Raw genomic sequence first — 19,133 nt, 5'->3', positions numbered from 1 at the left:
CATATTTCACTTTGAGGTCTGGCTTCCCCAGACAGCCGTGAGGAAACGGGCCTAGGGCTGACTCCGTCACCCTCGCTGCAGAGCCTCTGCTCCCCCCGTTCAGCCTGTCTGGGGTGATCGATGGGAACAGAGGGAGCGGGGCCTGCCCCCGGCCCTTTGCACATGCTGTGTGCGGCCTCCAATCCCACCGGATTCCTCTAGAACACAGACCCTGCCGGTGCGAGCCGCCCTGACTGGTGCCATGGAGAGCGGGCAGAGCTCATCCCGAAGAAGCCGGAAGCTGGGCTCCAGCCGCCGCCGCCGCCGGGGGCAGATGGGAGAGTCAGCGGACGGCCAGGACACCCCCGGGGCCCCCGAGGCCTGGTCCCCTCAGGCCACGGCGGAGCTGCAGGCCTTCTTCCAGCGCTGTGGCGCCCGGCAGAGGGGCTTCGTCACCCGGGAGGACCTGGTGGTGAGCTCAGCGTCCACCCTGCCCCCCCCCCCCCCCCGCTTGTTTATACTAACATGTAAATGACTTACAAGGCTTTGTAGCTTACTGTTTTCCACAAGCTTTCTATTTTCCTCGCAGTACTGGGGTTTGATCTCACAGTCTCAGACTTGCAAGGCAGGCACTCTAATGGCCAGCCCGATATTCTTCTCAGGGATTTGAACTCAGTGACTCGGGGCCTGGGCACTGTCCTTAGCTTTCTCTGCTTAAGGCTATCACTTGAGCTCTACTTCCACATTTGTGCTGTTCGTTTTTTGTTCTTGCTTTCTTTGGTTTGTGTTGGTCATAGGGCTTGAACTCAGGACCTGGGCGCTGCCCCTGAGCTCTTTTGCGCAAGCCTAGGCACTCGACCATTTCGAGCCACAGTGTCTTCCTGAGTAGCCAGGATTACAGGCAGGTGCACTGGCGCCTGGCCTGGTATTCACGTTTTAACGAGAGAGAGAGAGAGAGAGAGAGGACGTTCCACCAAAGGAGTAGCTTGCCAGGGGTGGGAAGGCTTTGGACTGGGGAAGTTCGTCCATCCTGGGGTGCAGTCAGAGCCCCTGGTCAGAGCAGGTGGATGACCACATACGTCATCCTGCAAACCCCAGTGTGTACACACACACACGCGCACACACACGCACAGAAGAAGATGGGCTCTGCTCAACCTGTGCGCATATAACTAGATTACACTAGAATGTGAGGGGAAGCCGTCACGTACCTGGACAGCTAGCTTTCCAATGCTTCGTTTCAAGGCCCAATGGAAGGCATAGACGTAGACACGGCAGGAGTGGCCCTGCCGCCCCCAGGCCCGGCCAGCCTCCCCGGCGCTTGCTCCGTGTCCTGCAAGGGCTTCCGGTCCCCTGGATGTCAGGTGCGCCGTTCGCAGGTGCGCTCAGGGGCCAGCGAGCCGGAGGCCACCTGTGCCCGCGCGGGGCGTCACGGAGTCACGGCGCCCGGCCGGCCCCGTGTCCTGTCTTGCTCGGTGGCAGGCGCAAGCTGGGGCCTGCAGCGCCCTGGGGCCAGCGCGGGGAAGCGGAACCTGTTCGGTGACACGGTGGAGGGGCGCGGGGGGGGGGGGGGGATAGGCTCGAGGAACGAATCACGCCTGATGGAGGCCAGGGTCCCGTGCACCCTGCTTTCCAAGGGTTCCACGGGGGCGCCCCCGAAGACGGGACGCCCAGCGGCCTTGTCCTGTGTGAGCGTCGGGCCCGGGAGACTCCATCTGCCATAAACCACTCAGGAGAAGCCAGGGGGCGCGGTGGCTCACGTGGTAGAGAAGCCGGGGACAGTGCCCGGGCCCCGAGTTCAAGCCCCAGGACTGGCAATAACACCCCCCCACCCCCCGCCTTCCTTCAGGAGGCCCAGCTGAGCTTCCTGGGCAGCGAGGAGCCCCGCATGGTGTTCGACTGGGTGGATGAGGAGCGGAAGGGCCACCTGTCCCCAGAGGAATTCAGCTCTGGACTCTGTGCGTCTGCGTGGGGAGCCCCGGGGGGGACCCAGCGCGGGGTGGGGCGGGGCTGGGGAGCCTCCACGCGCAGGGCACAGGGGGACCTTTGTCCCCGCAGCCCCAGGGGACCAGGCTTCCCGGCGCCTGCGAGGGAACAAGGCTGGCCCTTCTCCGAGACCCCCAGGGCCAGCACCGGCTGTACCCCGGCAGCCCCTCCCAGCGTCCCCTCGCCTTTCCGGCTTGCCAGCCCGTCCTCTCCCCCAGGGCCTTTGCATATGCTGTTCCGGCCTGGACCACCTTTCTCTACAGCTTCACAGGGTCCCGCCTCCTCCTCCCCTCCATTGTCCCCGTCACCTCCTGGGCTAGCCGCTTTATCTCAAGCAGTCTCCCAGTGGGAACCACCCCATGGCTCCTCCTAGCTCACCTAGCCAATTTGCTTTGAGCAAGAAGAAGGAAGCCAGGTGCCGGTGGCTCACACCTGTAATCCAGGCTTAGTTAGGAGGCTGAGGTCTGAGGATCATGGTTCAAAGCCAGCCTGGGCAGGAAGGTCCATGAGACTCTGATCTCCAAATAATCAGCAGAAGCCCAGAAGTGGCTCTGTGGCTCAAAGAGCGCTAGCCTTGAACACAAGAGCTTAGGAGCAGTACCCAGGCCCTGAGTTCAAGCCCCACGACTGACCAAGAAAAGAAAGAAGTATCCTTTTTAACTCGTCCTGGAATGTCAGTTGCCCAGGACAGGGATCCGGGCCAGTCTTGTCACTGGTGCAGAGTGACTGAGTAGTGGAGGAAGCCACCGCCCACTGTGGAGCTGCTGTGTGACTTCGGGTGACGGTGGGCCAATCTCTGGACCCTAGATGATGTGTAGGGAACACGGTGTCTGCCTTGAGTGACCCCGAGGTCTGTCCGAGCTGGGCTCCTTCCCCGAGGGCTGGAGCAGGCTGGAAGTCAGGGCCAGGCACCCACTGGGCTCCCCTCGCTCCCCAGGGCACATCTTTGGCTCAGACCTGAGCCCCCACGGGCTCCGCAGAGGACCAGCGGCCTCTCGGCGGGCACCGGCTTCCACCCGCGCCCCAGCGCTGGAGGAGGCTGAGCCCCGGGACGAGGAGGCGTTCCCGGCCCTGGCGGGACGGCCGGGCGCTGACCACTTCCTTCCTGAGTAAGGCCGTGTGTGTGTGTGTGTGTGTGTGTGTGTGTGTGTGTGTGTGTTGGGGGGGGGGCTGGCGAGGCCCTGCTGGGCGCTGTGCCCGCGGCCTGGGGACAGAGCCCGGCCTCACCCTGGCCCTGTGGGGACCAGTGCCCTCCCCTCTGCCCTGCAGGGCGGGACTGGGCGGGGGGGGGGGGCAGGGCGGTGCCCAGGGGTGTAGCCTGGCAGGGCAGGTGGAGCCGGCAGCCATTTACCCACTTGGCAGCCTGGCCCCGGCTCTGTCTTCATGTCTTAATTAAATCCAAGCGAAAGCAACATTTACTGGGTGCCAACCAGGTGCCATGCCCCGGCTGGCTCTTCCACCGGGCACGTCTCTCGTTCCCGACAACTCCGCCTGGCAAGTGTCGGCATCTGGCTTTGTACAGATGAGCGCGGAGAGGCGGGGGACTGGCCGCAGTCACACGGTGGAAAGCGAGAGGAAAGGAGGCCCGCAGGGCTTCCAGAAGGAAGAGGCCTCATGGGGAGGGGTCCCGGGGGGGGGTGGCATGTCAGGTGGGCCCGGTAGTGTGATGGTGGGGTTCTGTGTCCCCGGCATCTGACTGTCTGGGAACACGGCTGTAAACCCCGAGGAACATTCTAGCAATTCCAGAGGCTGAGATCTAAGGATCGTGGCTCAAAGAAAAAGGAAAGGCTCTTGTCTCCGATGAACCATTAGAAGCTGTACGTGGAGATGTGGCACCAGCCTTGAGTGGAAAAAACAAAGCCAAGCAGGGGCTGGGAGCGTGGCTTAGCGGTAGAGTGCTGGCCTAGCAGGCACGAAGCCCTGGGTTCGATTCCTCAGCACCACATACACAGAAAAAGCCGGATGTGGCGCTGTGGCTCAAGTGGTAGCGTGCTAGCCTTGAGCAAAAAGAAGCTCAGGGACAGTGCCCTGAGTTCAAGCCCCAGGACTGACCACCCCCAAAAAGCCAAGCAAGAACCCGAGGCCCTGAGTTCAAGTTCCAATACTAGCACAAAAACAAACCATAAGGACCACCAGGGAGTGGGGTCCCCCCATCCCTCCCTCCCTCCCCGCACCCCTGTCCAGGCCGCATGGTGTCTAATCTCTGGAGGCCTCTTGCCGCAGGCGGGAGACCTGGCAGCTGTGGGGGGAGCTGCGGCAGGGGGACCCCCAGATGGCCGAAGCCCTGGAGGGCCTCCTGGCCAAGACCAGCCTCCGCCTGCAGGAGGCCCGGGCGGACAGGGCGGCTCTGGAGCGGTCCCTGCGGAAGTGAGTGGAGCTGGCTGGCAGGGAGCAGAAGCCGTACGTGGGGGTCCTCCCTGCCACGGGGGGCCCCGGGTGCGGAGGCTGCCTGGCACCCGCCTCTCGCCCCTCCTAGGCGGGACTCTGACCACCGTCAGGAGATCCAGTGGCTGTACAAGGAGACGGAGCAGCAGATAGCCGGGGAGAAGCAGCAGCTCCAGGCACAGGTGGGCGCCGGCGGCATCTGGCCGGGTGATCCCGGGGCCCTGGGCCGGGCGGGGGGCGGGGGGAGCGGGCGGGCCCCGCCTGCCTGCCTGCCTGCGGGCTCTGTGGTCTGCAGGGCTGGGCTGACCGGGGCCCCTCTGCAGAGTGACTCCCGGGACCTGGCCCTCAGCGCCCGCGTGCGGGAGGAGCTGGAGGCCAAGGAGCGAGAGGCGCGGCGGCTGGCGGAGGGCCAGCGGGAGGTGAGCGCTCAGGGCCCTCAGACCCGGTACCAGGACTTGAACTCAGGGCTTCCAGTTCTCACGCTGCTTGCTTGCTTGCTCATGGCTGACTCTCCACCCGCCTCCTCCTTTTCCTTCTGATACTGGGGCTTGAACTCAAGGGGCCCAAGCTCTGGTTCAGCTTTTCCCCCCTCACGGCTGGTGCCGCACCTCCAGTGTTGGCGAGTTCTAATCTCCCCTCTTCCCCCCCCCCCCCCCGCACCTGTCCCAGCTGGAGGCCCAGCTCCGCCACCTCAGCGCCGCCCAGCAGGAGGCCCTGTTGGAGAAGAAGCAGCTTCAGGAGGCTGAGCAGGACCTGGCTGGACGGCTGGAGGCGGTGCGGGGCCAGCTGCAGGTGACCAGGGGACACCTGGACGCGGCCCAAGGCCGAGTGTCCTGGCAGAAGGAGGAGGAGCCCAGGCAAGCGGCTGTGGGTGGCGGACCTGGGGGGGGGGGGCGCCCCAGGGCTTCCCAGAACAGGAACAGGGCTGGGCGGGGCCGGGGCCTCGTTCCCCAGCCACGCAGGTTCTCCAGCCCTCACAGCGAGCCTGCCAACTGGGTGGGCCGTGCCCATCGCTCTGATGGGGAGACTGAGGCAGAGAACAGTGGAAGGAAAGGTCTGTGCCCCTGAATTCCAGGCTGGAAATGAGGCATGCGCGCGCAAACACACACACGCGCGCGCGCGCACACACACACACACACACGCCCAGGGCATGCTGGGCAGTCACCTGCTCTTCTGCTTATCCAAGGAGGCGTGGACTCACGGAGGCTTCCTGGGGGCGGTGAACGGAGCAGCGTGGGCAGGGTGGGCATGGCCTGCCCCTGCCTCCACCTTCATTTCCCCACTTCCTTTCCAGCCTCCCCAGAGCCAGTGAGAAGACCCAGGTCCCTCAGGCGGCGCCCCCTGAGGACACCCCACTGCCTGGGGTGTTTGGGGACAGGGATGATTGGGACCAGCTTCTGAGCACCTTCAGCAGCACCCCACACGGAGCCCCCCAACTCTCCTGGAGCCCGCCCCCCACCCCAACAGCCACCTCTGGCCCCCAGACACCCCGAGTGGTCAGACAGATCTCCATCTCGGAGCCCTGCGCTCTGCTGTCTGATCAGGGGCTGGCTTCGGAGCCAGACGGGGCTCTGAGGAACCCCCCGGGGGGGCCTCCCAGCACCCAGGATGGAGAAGGAGTGGACCCTGTGGGGAAGGCCAGCCCAGCTCAGCAGCCTGTTGAACCCCATGGCCTAGGACCCAATGAGGAACCTGAACCCCACCTTCCGGGGGGTCGCCTGGGAGCCCCAGCTGGGGAGCCAGGGAGCTTGGTGGCAGCTGTCCTCGAAGTGCTCACTCCCTGGGGGGATGGGTCCCCCCCTTCTCCCTCTCCCCAGGCTCTAGCCGGGCCCAGGCAGGGGGAGGCTATCCATCAAGACCTGCACGAGCCAGGCCCTGGGGCCTTCCCAGAAGGACCCACTGAGCCTTCAAAGGGCCTGGGGTCTGTGGGTCAGACTCCCAGAGAGGGGCAGGTGCAGAGCGATCTGAGCCCCGCCAGGCAGGAAGACGGTGCTGGGGTCCTTGGCGAAGCCGGCTGCAGGGCGGCCGGGCCGGGCGATGCGGGGGGCCTCCCCGTCCAGGGTGTAGAAGAGGAGCCCAGGGCAGAAGAAGGAAAGCCAGGGGACAGAGGCAGGCTGAGCTCGGCCTCAGAGCAGCCGGCTGGATCCCTGGAAATGGGGTATCCAGAATCCCCCCAGAAAGCTGCTCAGCCTGGGCCTTCTCCAGCCGACACACCACGGGCTCCAGGAGAGGACGAAGCCCCTGCTCGGGGGGAAGCAGCCGGATCCCAGGGGTCTGCACAAAGCCCCTCTGCTCAGGCTGAGCTGGAGTCCCACCCCGGACCCCCACCCCTGCCTGCCCAGGCAGCCAGAGAAGCCAGGCCCCTACCAGCCAAGGAGCCAGGGGCGGCGGGCAGGCTGGAAGGCCCGGAGAGGGCCTCGGGGGAGCCTGTGCCGTCCAGCCCTCCGGGGGACCACATGGCTGGTTCTCCGGCTGACCCTGACCACCTCTTTCACGTCATCTTCCTGGGGGACTCCAACGTCGGCAAGACCTCCTTCCTGCACCTGCTCCACGAGAACTCCTTTGCCGCAGGGCTGGCGGCCACCGTGGGTAAGGGCTGTCGGGAGCGTGGAGGGGAGCGTGGAGGGGAGGTCCCATCCTGGGCTTAACCTTGCCTGAGTGCCTAGGGACATGGCAGGCTCTGCCCTGGCCATGGGCCTGCATGAAGCCTTATTTTATATGGACATAATCTTACTATTTCACTAATTGCCTCTAATTACAGGTAATTTGCTTTTTCTGCATTGATCTGATTAGCTTATAATGTGCCACGTCAACAAAGCACCCTGCAATTTAGACACCATGTTAGTTGTCAGTGAAAACAGGCCTCTCCACCCACAGTGGGTCGGGCCTGGCTCCACCGGCTCCTGACATGCCCCAGGCTATCCTGCAAGTTCAGACAGCACCGTTTCTACGTGGCTGAGTGGGACGGCTGACTGGGGAGGCATTTACTGCAGGTGGCAAATTAGGGTCCCAGGTGCTTGAGTTCAAATCCTAGTGTTACCACTTCCCATGGGCAAATTATTGGAAAGCTGTCTGTCATTCATTGTCACAGAATGCCTGAGACTGTCAACTTATGGAGAGCAACGATTTCTTCAGGCTCAGTGTAGGAGGTTGCCGTCTGTGATTGGCCTCCTTGCCTTTGTGCCTGTGGATGAACAGTCTCATGGTGAAGGAGCACGAGCTAGAGCAAAACCGCTTACCTGGTAGTGAGGAAGCAAAAGGGAGAGGGAGAGGAGAGAATGAGCCCCTCAGTCCCTTCTAGGACACACTCCACTGATCATAGGCCTTCTGGCCAGCCGGCTCCTCCCACCAGCTCCTAGCCTCTCCCACCAGCCTAGCTCCTCCCACTAGGCCACACCCTCCTACCAGTCCCGGCCCCTCCCACCAGCCTAGCTCCTCCCACCAGCTCCTAGCCTCTCCCACCAGCCTAGCTCCTCCCACTAGGCCACACCATCCTACCAGTCCCGGCCCCTCCCACCAGCTCCTAGCTCCTCCCACCAGGCCACACCTCTCCCCAGCTTCTCCCACCAGCTCCTAGCCTGTCCCACCAGCCTAGCTCCTCCCACCAGCTCCTAGCCTCTCCCACCAGTCTAGCTCCTCCCACTAGGCCACACCCTCCCACCAGTCCCGGCCCCTCCCATCAGGCCACACCTCTCCCCAGCCCCTCCCACCAGCCCCAGCTCCTCTCACCAGCTCCTAGCCTCTCCTACTAGGGCAGTCCTCCCTCCCAGCAGTGCCAGGCTGGGATCAGAACCCAATACATGGTCTTTGGGAACAGCCTAAATCCTAATCACAGCACTCTGTGAGCCCCAAATCTTCATCTGCTCAGTGGGAGCACTGTGGCGTCCAGGTCCTAAGTGGTTATAGAGATGGTGAAAGCCTGGTGCTAAAGATTCACCCCTGTCATCCCAGCTACTCAGGAGGTTGACATCTGAGGATGGTGGTTCAAAGCCAGCCAGGGCAGGAAAGTCCATGAGACTCTTATCTCCGGTTAACCCGCAAAAAGCCAGAAGTGGGTTCAAGCGGTAGAGCGCTCGCCTTGAGCTGAAGAGCTCGGGGACGGCACCCAAGCCCTGAGTTGAAGCCCCAGTACTGGCACCAATAGAGAAAGAGGCAAAGGGAAGGGAGGGGAGAGAGGGGGAGGGCAAGGGGCTGAGGGAGGGGCCGTGGCCCTGAGATGGCCAGCCAGCCTCTCTTCCCCTCCACGGTCCCTCCCCTGTGCCCGGCCCCCCCACCCCTGCCCTTCTGGCTCATGGAAACACACGCGGGGCCTGCAGCCACCATTAGGGAACACCCTGCGGCCCGTGGCGGGGGCTGCGGGAAGGAAGCAGCGTGTGGGTAGAAGCGGGGTGGGAGGGCAGAGCGGCAGAGGGCCTCCCCTCCCCCCGGGGGTGGCTGGGGGGCCTGGGTGGAGATGTGACGGGTCCCGGGACCCCTCTGTGCACCGTCGTAGGAGTGGATTTCCGGGTGAAGAACCTGTGGGTGGACAACAAGCTCTTCGCGCTGCAGCTCTGGGACACGGCGGGCCAGGAAAGGTATGGCAGGGCCCGGGGGGGCGGGGGGGGGCAGGGGCCAGCGTGGGGTGCGGTGGCCTCACGGGCTCTCCGGCAGGTACCGGAGCGTGACCCGGCAGCTGCTCCGCAAGGCCGAGGGCGTGGTGCTCATGTATGACGTCACCTCCCACCAGAGCTTCGCCCACGTGCGCTACTGGCTGGACTGCCTGCAGGTCAGGGTCCTTCCCGCCCCCCCGCCCCCCCACCCCCCACCCCACCCCCCGTCTCCGAGCAGCCCAAAGCAACCACAAGCACACGGCACGGTCTCGAACCCACCGCTTCCTTCCTCGTCCATGTGTTCTCACCCCCGAGGCCCACGCAGCCTCCTCCTGTGCTGGGAGCTGGGGGCTGGAATCTGAACCCCAACCCCTCCTCCCTCGGCGGTGTGACTTTGGACAACTGATGGAGCCTCTCTGGGCTCTGCTTTCCCCGACTTCTTCCCCAGGGGAGATGGGAAGCTTGACATACAGCGCAGCACCCCGAGAATGCAGGGGTGCCCGTCAGCTGTCAGAGGCCTTCTTGTATTGCTGGGACTGTTTGTGCAGAGGAGGGCAGGGAAGGGGGGGGAGGCTGGCTGCAGGTGGGAGGCAGGATCCAGGTGGGAAGGATGTGGGGTGAGTGGAGAACGAGGAGGAGGGGACTACAGAGGCTCCCTGTCAGCTTCTAGAAACTTCCAGAGGTTTCCAGGCTAGGATCCTGGCGCTGAGGTTCTGGTTGTGCGTGCAGGACGCAGGGGCGGACGGCGCGGTCATCCTTCTGCTAGGAAACAAGATGGACTGCGAGGAAGGGCGGCAGGTGTCCACCGAGGCCGGGCATCAGCTGGCTCAGGTGGGTCCCGGCTTCCATGGCGGGGAGGGGGACCCCGGATCGCCCCACCCACCCCGGCCCCTGCAGACCAGCCCGAGGCCCCCACGCGGGCCGCCATGGCCATCAAGGCACGGAGCCGGGTTGGATTTGCAGACTCCCCACACACTCCCGACCCACCTAGACAGTGTCTGCAGGGTGGAGACGCGCATAGGCGCTTCGCCGCGGAGTCCCAGCAGGCCAGGCGCCCGCGGCCCACGCGCAGACTCCCTGCGTGATCTGAGGATCACGGTTCGAAGCCAGTCTGGGCAGGAAAATGGACGAGACTCTCTAATGTCCAGTGAACTACTCAGGAAAAGCCAGAAGTGGTGCTGTGGCACAAGTGATAGAGCACCAGCCTTGAGAGAGGCAAGAAAGGCCAATGCCCAGGCCCTGAGTTCAAGCCCATTACCATCACACACACACACACACACACACACACACACACACACACACGCACACGCACATGCACACGCACACGCAGAGTGGAAGGTGTGGTTCACATGGCTGAGCTTCAGCCCCTGAGCAAGTGTGAGGCCCTGGGTTTGAACCCCAGTACCACGGACTAAAGTCCCCAAGACATTTCTCATTCCTCCCAGTTGTTGGGACGCGGGCTTTTGCTATCACTGGGAAGCGGGGTGTCGGGAGGGTGGAGCCCTTCACCCCACACCCGGCCCCTCCCCGTGGAGGCACTGGGCGGAGGCGGTTTGGCAGCAGGGATTGGAGGCTCCCCGGTCCCCCCAGCCTCTCTGTCCGTCCTGGCCCGCAGGAGCTGGGGGTCTCCTTTGGGGAGTGCAGCGCCGCCCTGGGCCACAACATCCTGGAACCCATGGTGAACCTGGCCCGGTGAGTGTCCCCCTCCCCCCTCCCAGGGTCCCTCGGTGGGGAGGGAGGGGTGACGACGTGGCCATTTCCTGCAGGTCACTGAAGGTGCAGGAGGACCTGGTGAGGAGCTCGCTGGTCAAGGTGGCCCCCGGAGGGCTGCCCAAGAAAGGCCGCTGCTGCTTCTGACCCCGCCATTGCACGTCGGGGCTCCCTGGCCTCAGCTCGGCCGCCCTTCTAGGCCCAGCAGGGCAGAGACAGGACGGCACCTCTGAGATCCCGGGCCCATGGCCTGCCCTGTGCCAGCCAGGAGTGACTTTGCTGAACAAATAAGGCCGGGGGTGAGGGTGGGGTGGGGGTCGGGGTCAGGGGTGGCGTGGGGTGTGGGGGTGGTGAATTCTCCAGGAAGTGAAAAGTCTAGAAAAACAACAGGAGGGAAATGAGCCAAACGACTGCCGCACACCTCTGGGTGGTGCAATTACAGGGTGAAAGTGGGGTGATCCCTCCCCTTCCTTTGTGCTTATTAAAAAAGGTTCTGCTTTTCTGCACGGAGGGTGTGTTTCTTTCCTTTCTTTCTTTTTTGCCACTCCTGGGATTTGAACTCAGGGCCTGAGCACTGTCCCTGGCTTCTTTTTGCTCCAGGCTAGCACTCTGCCACTTGAGCCACAGCGCCACTTCCGGCATTCTCTATGTATGTGGTGCTGAGGAATCGAACCGGGGGCTTCTGCATGGGAGGCGAGCACTCTACCCACTAGGCCATATCCCCAGCCCCTGCTTTCTGGCCTGAGAAGTGGGGTAAAAGGAGTCCTTTCCCCATGTGGACATGACGGAGATGACTCCCCAGGCACAGGAAAAGCGCTTGGCAGAGTGCCTGGGGGGCTTGGTGAGCAGGGGGGCCGGTTGGGAGGGGTGTTAGCGGCTCTTCCATGTTGTCTTTGTTCCTTGGTAGGACAAAAGGGGGAGCGGGGTGGGGGGATGATCTGGGGACTGACAGCCTGGCAACGCTAGTCCTGGCCATCAGGGATTGAGTGGGGGAGGGGGAGGGCAGCTGCAGCCGGCTGGGGCTCAGGGCTGCCGCTCCCCCACCCTTCCAGCTCTGCGCCCCCCCCCCCCCACGCCTTCGGTCTCACTGCAGAGACAGAAATAAAGTCCACCGTGGGCTTGCGAATTTCTGGAGGCGGTGTGGCTTTCTCCCCAAGATGGCTGAGAAGGGCCCTTCTCTTCAGAGCCCAACTCGGGGGCTCCATCTCTCACGCTCCATCTCCTCCAAGAGACTCCTCTCTCTGTTCCCGCCCCCTCTGGTCTCGCGAGAGCAGGCCTTGGGCATCTAGGTTGGCCTGGGAACCAGGGTGATCACCATGTTTTGCACATGCACACGTGAGGTCAAAAACTTAGGAAACACGTTTTTGGGTTGAATCGACTCAAAACAGTCTCTTGCTTGCAGGACTTGTCAGAGCCTTGATCGCCCAGAAGGCTGCCGAGGCTCTCCACAAAGGAGTCAAAACAGGCAGTTTCTCCAGCTCGGTGCCAGGGAACTAGCATTCTGGGGGTGCACGCCCTGGCAAAAGACGCAGGAAAGAAGAGACTGTGTGGCACACAAGAAAAAGGCGGCTGGCCTTGATTCACCTACTAGGCAAACCTCACCCCAGACACTTTCCCACGGTGCCCAAGGTGATGGAAAATGAGCGGCTTGTTATGGGAACTTCCCTTCTCCCAAGCCGTGACCCCACCCTGTTCTCACTCAAAGAGTAATAGAGTCCCAGGGGCATCTAATTATAGGGACAGCTGTGAATCAGCTGTGCTCCACTCCAGAGCCCACAGAAGTAAACAAGTCCCGGGCTCTGGGATAATTATCACCGAGCTGCTCCCCAGGCGGGCCTACCCGAGGGCAGACTGCAGGGTCAGCTGGCTGGAGGAGCCAGGAGGGAGAAGTTCCCTTTCCCTGAGACAGGGGAAGCTCATGCCTGTACTTGTAGCTACTGAGGAGGCTGAGATCTGAGGATCTCGGTTCAAAGCTAGCCTAGGCAGGAAAGTCTGTGAGACTCTTATCTGCAACGGACCACTAGATAAACCAGAAGTGGCGCTGTAGATCAAAGTGGTAGAGTGGGAGCTTCCGTGTCTCCCCCTGTCGTGCTTGGGCTTTCTGGAAGCTCCATTCGAGACAGGGTGTGTTTAGTCCACTGTTGCAGGTCCCTCCCCCCCCCCCCGCCCTGTGCCTAGCATCGAGCCTGGCACATGGTGCCTGCTGACAAAACCACCCCAGCCACTCCCGTGCTCCTGCTCACAGAAGAAAACCCAGGAGACGTAGGAAAAGAACCAAGTTTACTTCAATTTAAGGCAAATCCACAGAGACTGTCTCCGAGACAGGCACAGGACCACAGTAGACACACCACCACCACCACCATCACCATGCAGGACAGGGAGGGAGGCGGGCGGGGCGGGCTGGGCAGTGGGGGTCCCATGCGGCAGGAGGGATGGTGTGGCATGCGGGACCCACTCCCTAGGTGGCCACAGGCTGGCCCTGGGCAGCCCTTGCCACAGCAGGGGGCAGGAGCTCAAGCCTGGGTTCTCCAGCCCAGAGCTGCAGGACTGGGGTGTGTTTCGGGTAACAGGAGAGAACGGGGTGACCCGAGAGCCCAGGGTGGGGTGGCGCTAGGGAGATAGAGGGTGGACAGGTGGGCGTGGGATGGATGGGCCCCCAGGACGTCACAGCTGAAGGGAAACCTGGACTATGGAATCACTAGTCTCGTCGCAGATGGGAAACCGAGGCCCAGCAGGCAGGAGGCGGGGGGTGGGGCAGGCCTGGACTCCAGGACTCCCATCTCCCGTCCGCAGGTGACAGAGGTCCCAGAGCAGGAGCAGTGCAGGGTACAGAGCTGGGCTGCCCCGGGCCGCGATGTCCGGGTGGGCAGCAGCAGTGTGTGCACCGAGGGTTCCAGGGATGTCAGGAGACACCCGTGGCAGGGCCAGTGGCCAGCGCCAGGGCGAGGCCTGCACATCTGGGTTCACAATGGGTCAGCGAGGCCCCTGCTGACAAGTCTCCCCTGCCTGGGGGCCAGCACAGCCCTCCCTGGCCGAACCCGCTTCTGATGACATGGTGTCCCCTGGAGGGCGTCTGGCCTTTGGGCCCCCTACAAACCTCGGAGCCTTCTGGGGGCCCGGGGTAGCTGGAAATCGGGTGTGGGGTAGCTAAGGGGGGTGGGGAGGGGATGGGCGATAGGTGAGCAATCAGGCTTGCTCCAGGTGGGGTGAGGGGACCCCAATCATCCCCTTAACACCAGCTCGGGCAGGCTGGAGCCAAGAATCAGGGAAAGAACCGAACGGAAGCCCACAGCTCCCGCCCATCGGGGCGGATTGGGGCGGGGCCTCCGGAGGCCGCGCCCACTGCCAATCAGAGGCCTCCCGCCCACTGTCAACCAGCGGCCCCGCCCACTGCTGAGTCAAAGGCCCCGCCCACGGCCAATCAGAGGCCCCCGCCCAATCAGAGCCCGCCCGCCGCCCATCAGCGGCCCCGCCCGCCGGGCAGGCGCGCCTGCGCGCGGGCTGAGCTGCGGGCGCGGGGCTCAGATGTGCGTGTGCAGGGGGGAGTCGGGGGGCGTGCGGGCCGGGGACGACGGGGCGGAGCACGCCGGGGCGGGCGCGGGCCGCGGGCGGATGCCCTGCGCCTTCATGTAGGACACGAGCTGGTCGGGGATCTCGGCCAGGACGTCGCGGGCCAGGCGCGCCATGCTCAGCACGTGGTTGCCCGTGCGGTCCACGTAGTCCCGGAAGGGCACGAACTGGCGGGCGGGAGGCGGAGGTCAGACCCACGGCCGCCCCGCCGGCCCCGGACCCCCGCCCCGCCCGCATCCCCTCCTCCGCCCGGGGCCTGGGACACCCAGCGAGGGAAGCTGGATGGACCCCGGCTCCAGGTCTCCTCCCACCCTCCCGCCCAGCAGCGTCCCCTCCCACCCTTTCCTCCCCTCTTGGGGAAGCACCAGGACCTGCACCCGAAGCCAGGCCCCTCTGCCTTCCTCCCGGGAGAAGGGGACCAGGAGGAGACATGCTGGCCTCTCCTCCCACAACGCCCTGGCTCTGGGGTCCAGCCTCCTCATTTGGCCCTCTAAACCTTCTCAATTTTTTTTCCTGGTCCTGAGACTTGAACTCAGGGCTTGAGCACTGTCCCTGAGCCTCATTGTGCTCAAGGCTAGCGCTCTACCACTTGAGCCACAGCGCCGCTTCTGGCTTTTTCTGAGTGGTTTATTGGAGAACCACGATCCTTAGATCTCAGCCTCCTGAGTAGCTAGGATGACAGGTGTGAGCCACCAGCACCCAGCTTGGCCATGCCCCACGGCGCACGCGCTTGTCCAGGTGGGGTACACTCCTGGCTGGGTTGAGGGGTCTTGTCCCCACTATCTGAGCCCGTTGTGCTCATGGCCTTGGCATCCTACATGGAGGTGTGGACACTGATGCCAGTTAGTGAGGCTGCCGCCTGCACCTGCAAGGGGACCCGTCTCCCCAGGGAGGCAGAGAGAGCACCAGTGTGCCTCTTCAGAGTCCTGGGGTACCAGCAGTCTTAGGGGTGGCAGGAAGGGGTCTAACGAGCAGGGTGGCCAGGGTCTAGCTCCTGCTTCCTCCTGTGCTGCCCTCGGGGGGCCCCTCCCCAGGGAGCCCGCAGGCTGGGTGTGGAGGGCAGCCTGGCTGGAGGGGCGTCCGCACTCCCTGTGCAGCGAGCATGGCCTGGGCTTCACCTGGACGATGTCCCGCTCGGCCAGCTTCCCCCGGGAGGAGATCCGCACGTCATCCCCGTCCAGCTCCACCATGGCTGTGGGGGAGGAGGGAGATAATAGGCCATGATGGAGGCGGTGGGGGGGAGGGGGGAGATTTCGGTTTGGCCGCCAATCTGCGGCTCCCACCTCATGTTAAGGATGAAGCTGAGATCAGGGGAGGGGCCAGCCTGAGGGGCCACCCCCCCCCCCGCCCGCTTCCCCATTCCACCCAGGCGGCCCCGGGTGAGGGAGAGGAGTGACTCAGGCCTCTTCTCCACAGTGAGGGCCTGGGCACACCCTGGCACTCCTGCCCTGCGCAAACATTCTCACGCAAGCCCAGGCATGCGCACTTGCTGGGGGGGGGGGCTTACAGCCTCTGGTGGTAGGGGGCGCAGCAGGAAAGGGGGAGGCCGGACTCACCATCGAACTCCGCCTGGCCCACACCCACGATGATGATGGACATGGGCAGTTTGGCAGCCTGCGGGGGGTTGAGGACAGGAAGAGTGGGGGACACAGGGAAGGGATGGGGTGAAGGAGAGATGGGGGGCACACATAGGACGGCAGGGAGGGGCGCCAGGAGATGAGGAGAGAGGAAGGGAGGCGGAGGGCAGTGGGTCACAGGTCTGCTTCAGTGACCCCCTCCCCCGTGCTGCTGGCCACCACCGGGCAGGGCCCCTCTGCTGTGTGGTTTGGGGGCGGGACAGCGGCAGCAGGGAGCCCACTGTAGGACAGAGGCACGCATTCCTGGGTGCTCCCACCCTGGGGCCCCCCACTTCCTCTCCCTGGCCACATAGGCCAACATCTGACCCCCCCCCCCATTCCTAGGAATGCATGAATAAGGAGGCCACAGGCCTCTGGGGAATCGGGTCATCCAGGTGTGACCAGGAAGCCCCCCCCTCCCCCCATGGCACCGGATCAGTAGCCAGCAGCCGGGTGAGCGCGGATCCCCCCCTCCCGTCCGTCCGTGGCAGCCCCCTCACATTGACGATGGCCTCCTTGGTCTGCGCCATGTCGGAGATGACGCCGTCGGTGATGATGAGCAGCACGGAGTACTGGGAGCCGTCCTGCACGGCCGCCGCGCTCCTGGGGGCACAGGCAGGGGCTCTCACTGCCCCGCGCGAGGGCGGCCAGGCAGCGGGAAAGGGGCTGGCGCGGGGGGGGGGCGGCCGGGGCGTCGGGGGGCACTGACCTGGCCACGTGGGTGACCACGGGGGCGAAGTTGGTGGGGCCGTAGAGCTGCACCGTGCGCAGGCTGCGGTGGTAGGCCTCCAGGATGCCGTCGATGCCGCAGCAGGAGGGGTTCTCCTGGTTGCCGTTCTGGGGTCAGGGAAGGATGGGGGGGCTCAGCGGGGCGGAGCCTGGTGAGGAGGCGGGGGACCCCAGGGCCCACCCTGAAGGGCAGCACATTGCCTGGGTTAGCAGGCTGGGATCCTGAGAGACCCCGAGAGGGTGCCTTCCCCCCACCCCCCCGTCCCCGCCCCCCCATTCCCCCACCCCCCCAGCCCAGGCCAGAGCCCAAGGCCACTGTGGGCCGGAGCAGCCTGGGAAAAGGCCCCGGCTGCCCCGGGCCTCGCCCGGCACTCCTGGGTCAGGAGGTGGGTTGCTGGGACTGAGGGCTGCCAGCTCATGGGAGGGAGGGAGGGAGGGAGGGAGAGGAGGAGGCTCTGGCTTCACCTCCATGGGGCCCAGGACCCCCAGATGTTGCCATATTTGGTCACCAGGAAAAAAAAACACCACCCCTTCCCTTCCCAGCACTGATCTGGGGGTCCCGCAGTCCCTGGTACCCCACGCACCCCTCATCCTCTTCATTCCTCAGCGGTTCTGAGGAACAGATCAGGCTCAGCTACCCCCCGCCCCTCCCCTCTTCCCTTCATCGCCTCACAGAGGCATCTGTGAGCAGGTAGGACGTGAGCTTCTAGAAGCCTCCACAGCAGCCCGGCTCACAGGGACAGCTGCCACCCCACAGAGTCTGCGTCGGGGCCTTTAGCCCCAAGGACAGAGGACGAGGCGGCTCCCGGCAGCGTGTCACCCCCCCCCCCAGGCTTGGTGAGCCCACACCCCCTCTGCCAGCCTACCAGCGGGAACTCGTGGGACACCCTGCCGTCGGGGGGCAGCTTGGCCCCGAAGCCCAGCGCGGGGAACATCTTGTCGCTGTCGTAGTGTTGGATGATTTCTCCGACGGCTGTGAGCGCCAGCGCGTACGCATTCAGCTGGTAAGGACTCATGTAGTGCAGAGAGGTGGACTGGGAGGGATTGCCTGCAAGGCAGGACCCGGGGACGCTGCCGCGGGGCCCAGGCGCGGCAGGCAGAAGAGGGCGTCCAGCCGCGCCTCCCGCTCGCTCTTACTTCTCCTGGACAGCTCTCTCCCTTGCACCCTACGTCTAATCTTTGAGCGAACCATGGCTGCCCTCCTTGGCTCCTGCCACCACAGCCCAGGCGGACACACGCAGAGCCCCAAGGCCCAGGCTATCTGCACGCGGAGCTCCTGAACCTCCAGTGTCTCTCTCTCTCTCTCTCTCTCTTGCACACACAAGGCCTGAACTCAGGGCCTGGGTGCTGTCCCTGAGCTTGTTCCTCTCAAGGCTAGTGCTCTAGTACTTTGAGCCACGGGGCCACTTCCGGTTTCCTGGAGATTCATTGGAGAGAAGAGTCTCATGGACTTTCCTGCCTGGACTGGCTTCGAACTGCGATCCTCAGATCGCAGCCTCAAGACAAGCTAGGATGACGGGCGTGAGCCACCAGCGGCTCGTTCCCTCTCCACCTTTCTGTCCCCCTCAGCCTTCTGCTCTTCCCACCCCCGGACCTTGGCACTGGCTGTCTCCTCTCCCCAGGGCTCCTCATCGCGTTGAGTCTCTGCCTCAGTGTCCCTGTCTCTCCTGTCCCTCCTCCTGCCCATAGCTCGGTCGTTCACTACTGAGAGGCACGGTGGTGTCTCCACACGCTGGTAGCGGTGTGACCCGTTTTTCCGGTGGTTAAGAGTCTCACAGATTTCCTGTCCGGACTGGCTTTGAACCACGATCCTCAGATCTCAGCCTCCTCAGTAGCTAGGATCACATGTATGGCGTGAGACACCGGCGCCCAGCTGAGTATCTCATTCGTAATTTAGTCTTCTACTGTTTTTTGTTGTTGTTGTTGTTTTGACTTTTTGGCTATTATAAATCAAGTTATAATGATACGTAAGTGGAGTCCATCTCCGGAGCTCTGATTTCTAAGTGCAAGGTGTGTGTGTGTGTGTGTTACACTAGGGCTTGAACTCAGGGCCTGGGTGCTGTCTGAAGGGACAGCTCTTTTACTCAAGGCTGGTGCGGTACCACTATTCACTTTGAAAATATCCATGTGGTGACCCCTTTTTTACATAAACACTGGTCTGTAACTCTCAGTATTTCCAGAGAAAGATTTCTAGGAGTGGGATTACTGAGCTCTGGCTAGATTCTTACTACATAGTACAAATTGTCACACACACACACACACACACACGTCTCCTCCCACAAATGGGGTGTAAAAGAACCCTTGCCTACCTCCCTCCTATGATTTTAAATGAGCGCCAGTAAATAAGGAAAATGGAGAAACCCCAATGAGCCCAGGGCGCCTTGAGGGGCGGAGGAGCCCAGGAAGGTGAAGATGCTCTTGGTGACATGGTTACCATGGCCACAGCCAGACACTGCAGGGGATCAGAAGAGGGGAAGGGGCTGGGGTGCTCGGTGAGCAAAGGCCGGGGTTCCCGAGCTGGGAGTTACCAAGGGCCACGGAGGGCCTGGGCTCTGGGGGGATTCGATCGGTG

At 63.5% G+C, this 19,133-nt stretch overlaps 2 protein-coding genes across 4 annotated transcripts in view; one reads left to right on the top strand and one right to left on the bottom strand.

Moving 5' to 3' along the window:
* Nucleotides 1–241: 241 nt before the first annotated feature.
* On the top strand, nucleotides 242–10,793 carry Rab44 (RAB44, member RAS oncogene family). The gene is made up of 13 exons (XM_048349207.1): nucleotides 242–451; nucleotides 1,826–1,934; nucleotides 2,900–3,071; nucleotides 4,186–4,329; nucleotides 4,439–4,529; nucleotides 4,671–4,766; nucleotides 5,017–5,204; nucleotides 5,642–6,936; nucleotides 8,840–8,921; nucleotides 8,998–9,112; nucleotides 9,666–9,767; nucleotides 10,552–10,628; nucleotides 10,703–10,793. Exons 1-13 carry the CDS (start codon nucleotides 242–244, stop codon nucleotides 10,791–10,793), a joined length of 2,772 nt encoding a protein of 923 aa, XP_048205164.1.
* A 3,374-nt stretch (nucleotides 10,794–14,167) lies between these two features.
* Cpne5 (copine 5) overlaps nucleotides 14,168–19,133 on the bottom strand; it is a 65,746-nt gene continuing 60,780 nt past the window's right edge. For all 3 annotated transcript variants that reach the window (XM_048347851.1, XM_048347850.1, XM_048347852.1), the window contains 6 exons: nucleotides 17,428–17,609; nucleotides 16,542–16,669; nucleotides 16,333–16,435; nucleotides 15,773–15,830; nucleotides 15,335–15,408; nucleotides 14,168–14,383 (listed from right to left, as the gene is read on the bottom strand). In XM_048347851.1, the coding sequence (XP_048203808.1) occupies nucleotides 14,168–14,383; nucleotides 15,335–15,408; nucleotides 15,773–15,830; nucleotides 16,333–16,435; nucleotides 16,542–16,669; nucleotides 17,428–17,609 (761 nt within the window). The remainder of the gene's footprint in view (nucleotides 14,384–15,334; nucleotides 15,409–15,772; nucleotides 15,831–16,332; nucleotides 16,436–16,541; nucleotides 16,670–17,427; nucleotides 17,610–19,133) is intronic.

Source organism: Perognathus longimembris, chromosome 6, assembly GCF_023159225.1.
Source record: "Perognathus longimembris pacificus isolate PPM17 chromosome 6, ASM2315922v1, whole genome shotgun sequence".
In the NCBI taxonomy this organism is placed as follows: domain Eukaryota; kingdom Metazoa; phylum Chordata; class Mammalia; order Rodentia; family Heteromyidae; genus Perognathus; species Perognathus longimembris.
The sequence above is the reverse complement of the archived record's forward strand: the minus strand, read 5'-3'. Positions and strand labels throughout refer to the sequence as shown.

Bases quoted from the DNA above. Each gene is read 5' to 3' on its own strand.
- Rab44 (XM_048349207.1), top strand. From the start codon at position 242: ATGGAGAGCGGGCAGAGCTCATCCCGAAGAAGCCGGAAGCTGGGCTCC. The intron at 6,937-8,839 runs GTAAGGGCTGTC...GCACCGTCGTAG, and splicing joins AGGGCTGGCGGCCACCGTGG to GAGTGGATTTCCGGGTGAAG. The intron at 10,629-10,702 runs GTGAGTGTCCCC...CATTTCCTGCAG, and splicing joins CCCATGGTGAACCTGGCCCG to GTCACTGAAGGTGCAGGAGG.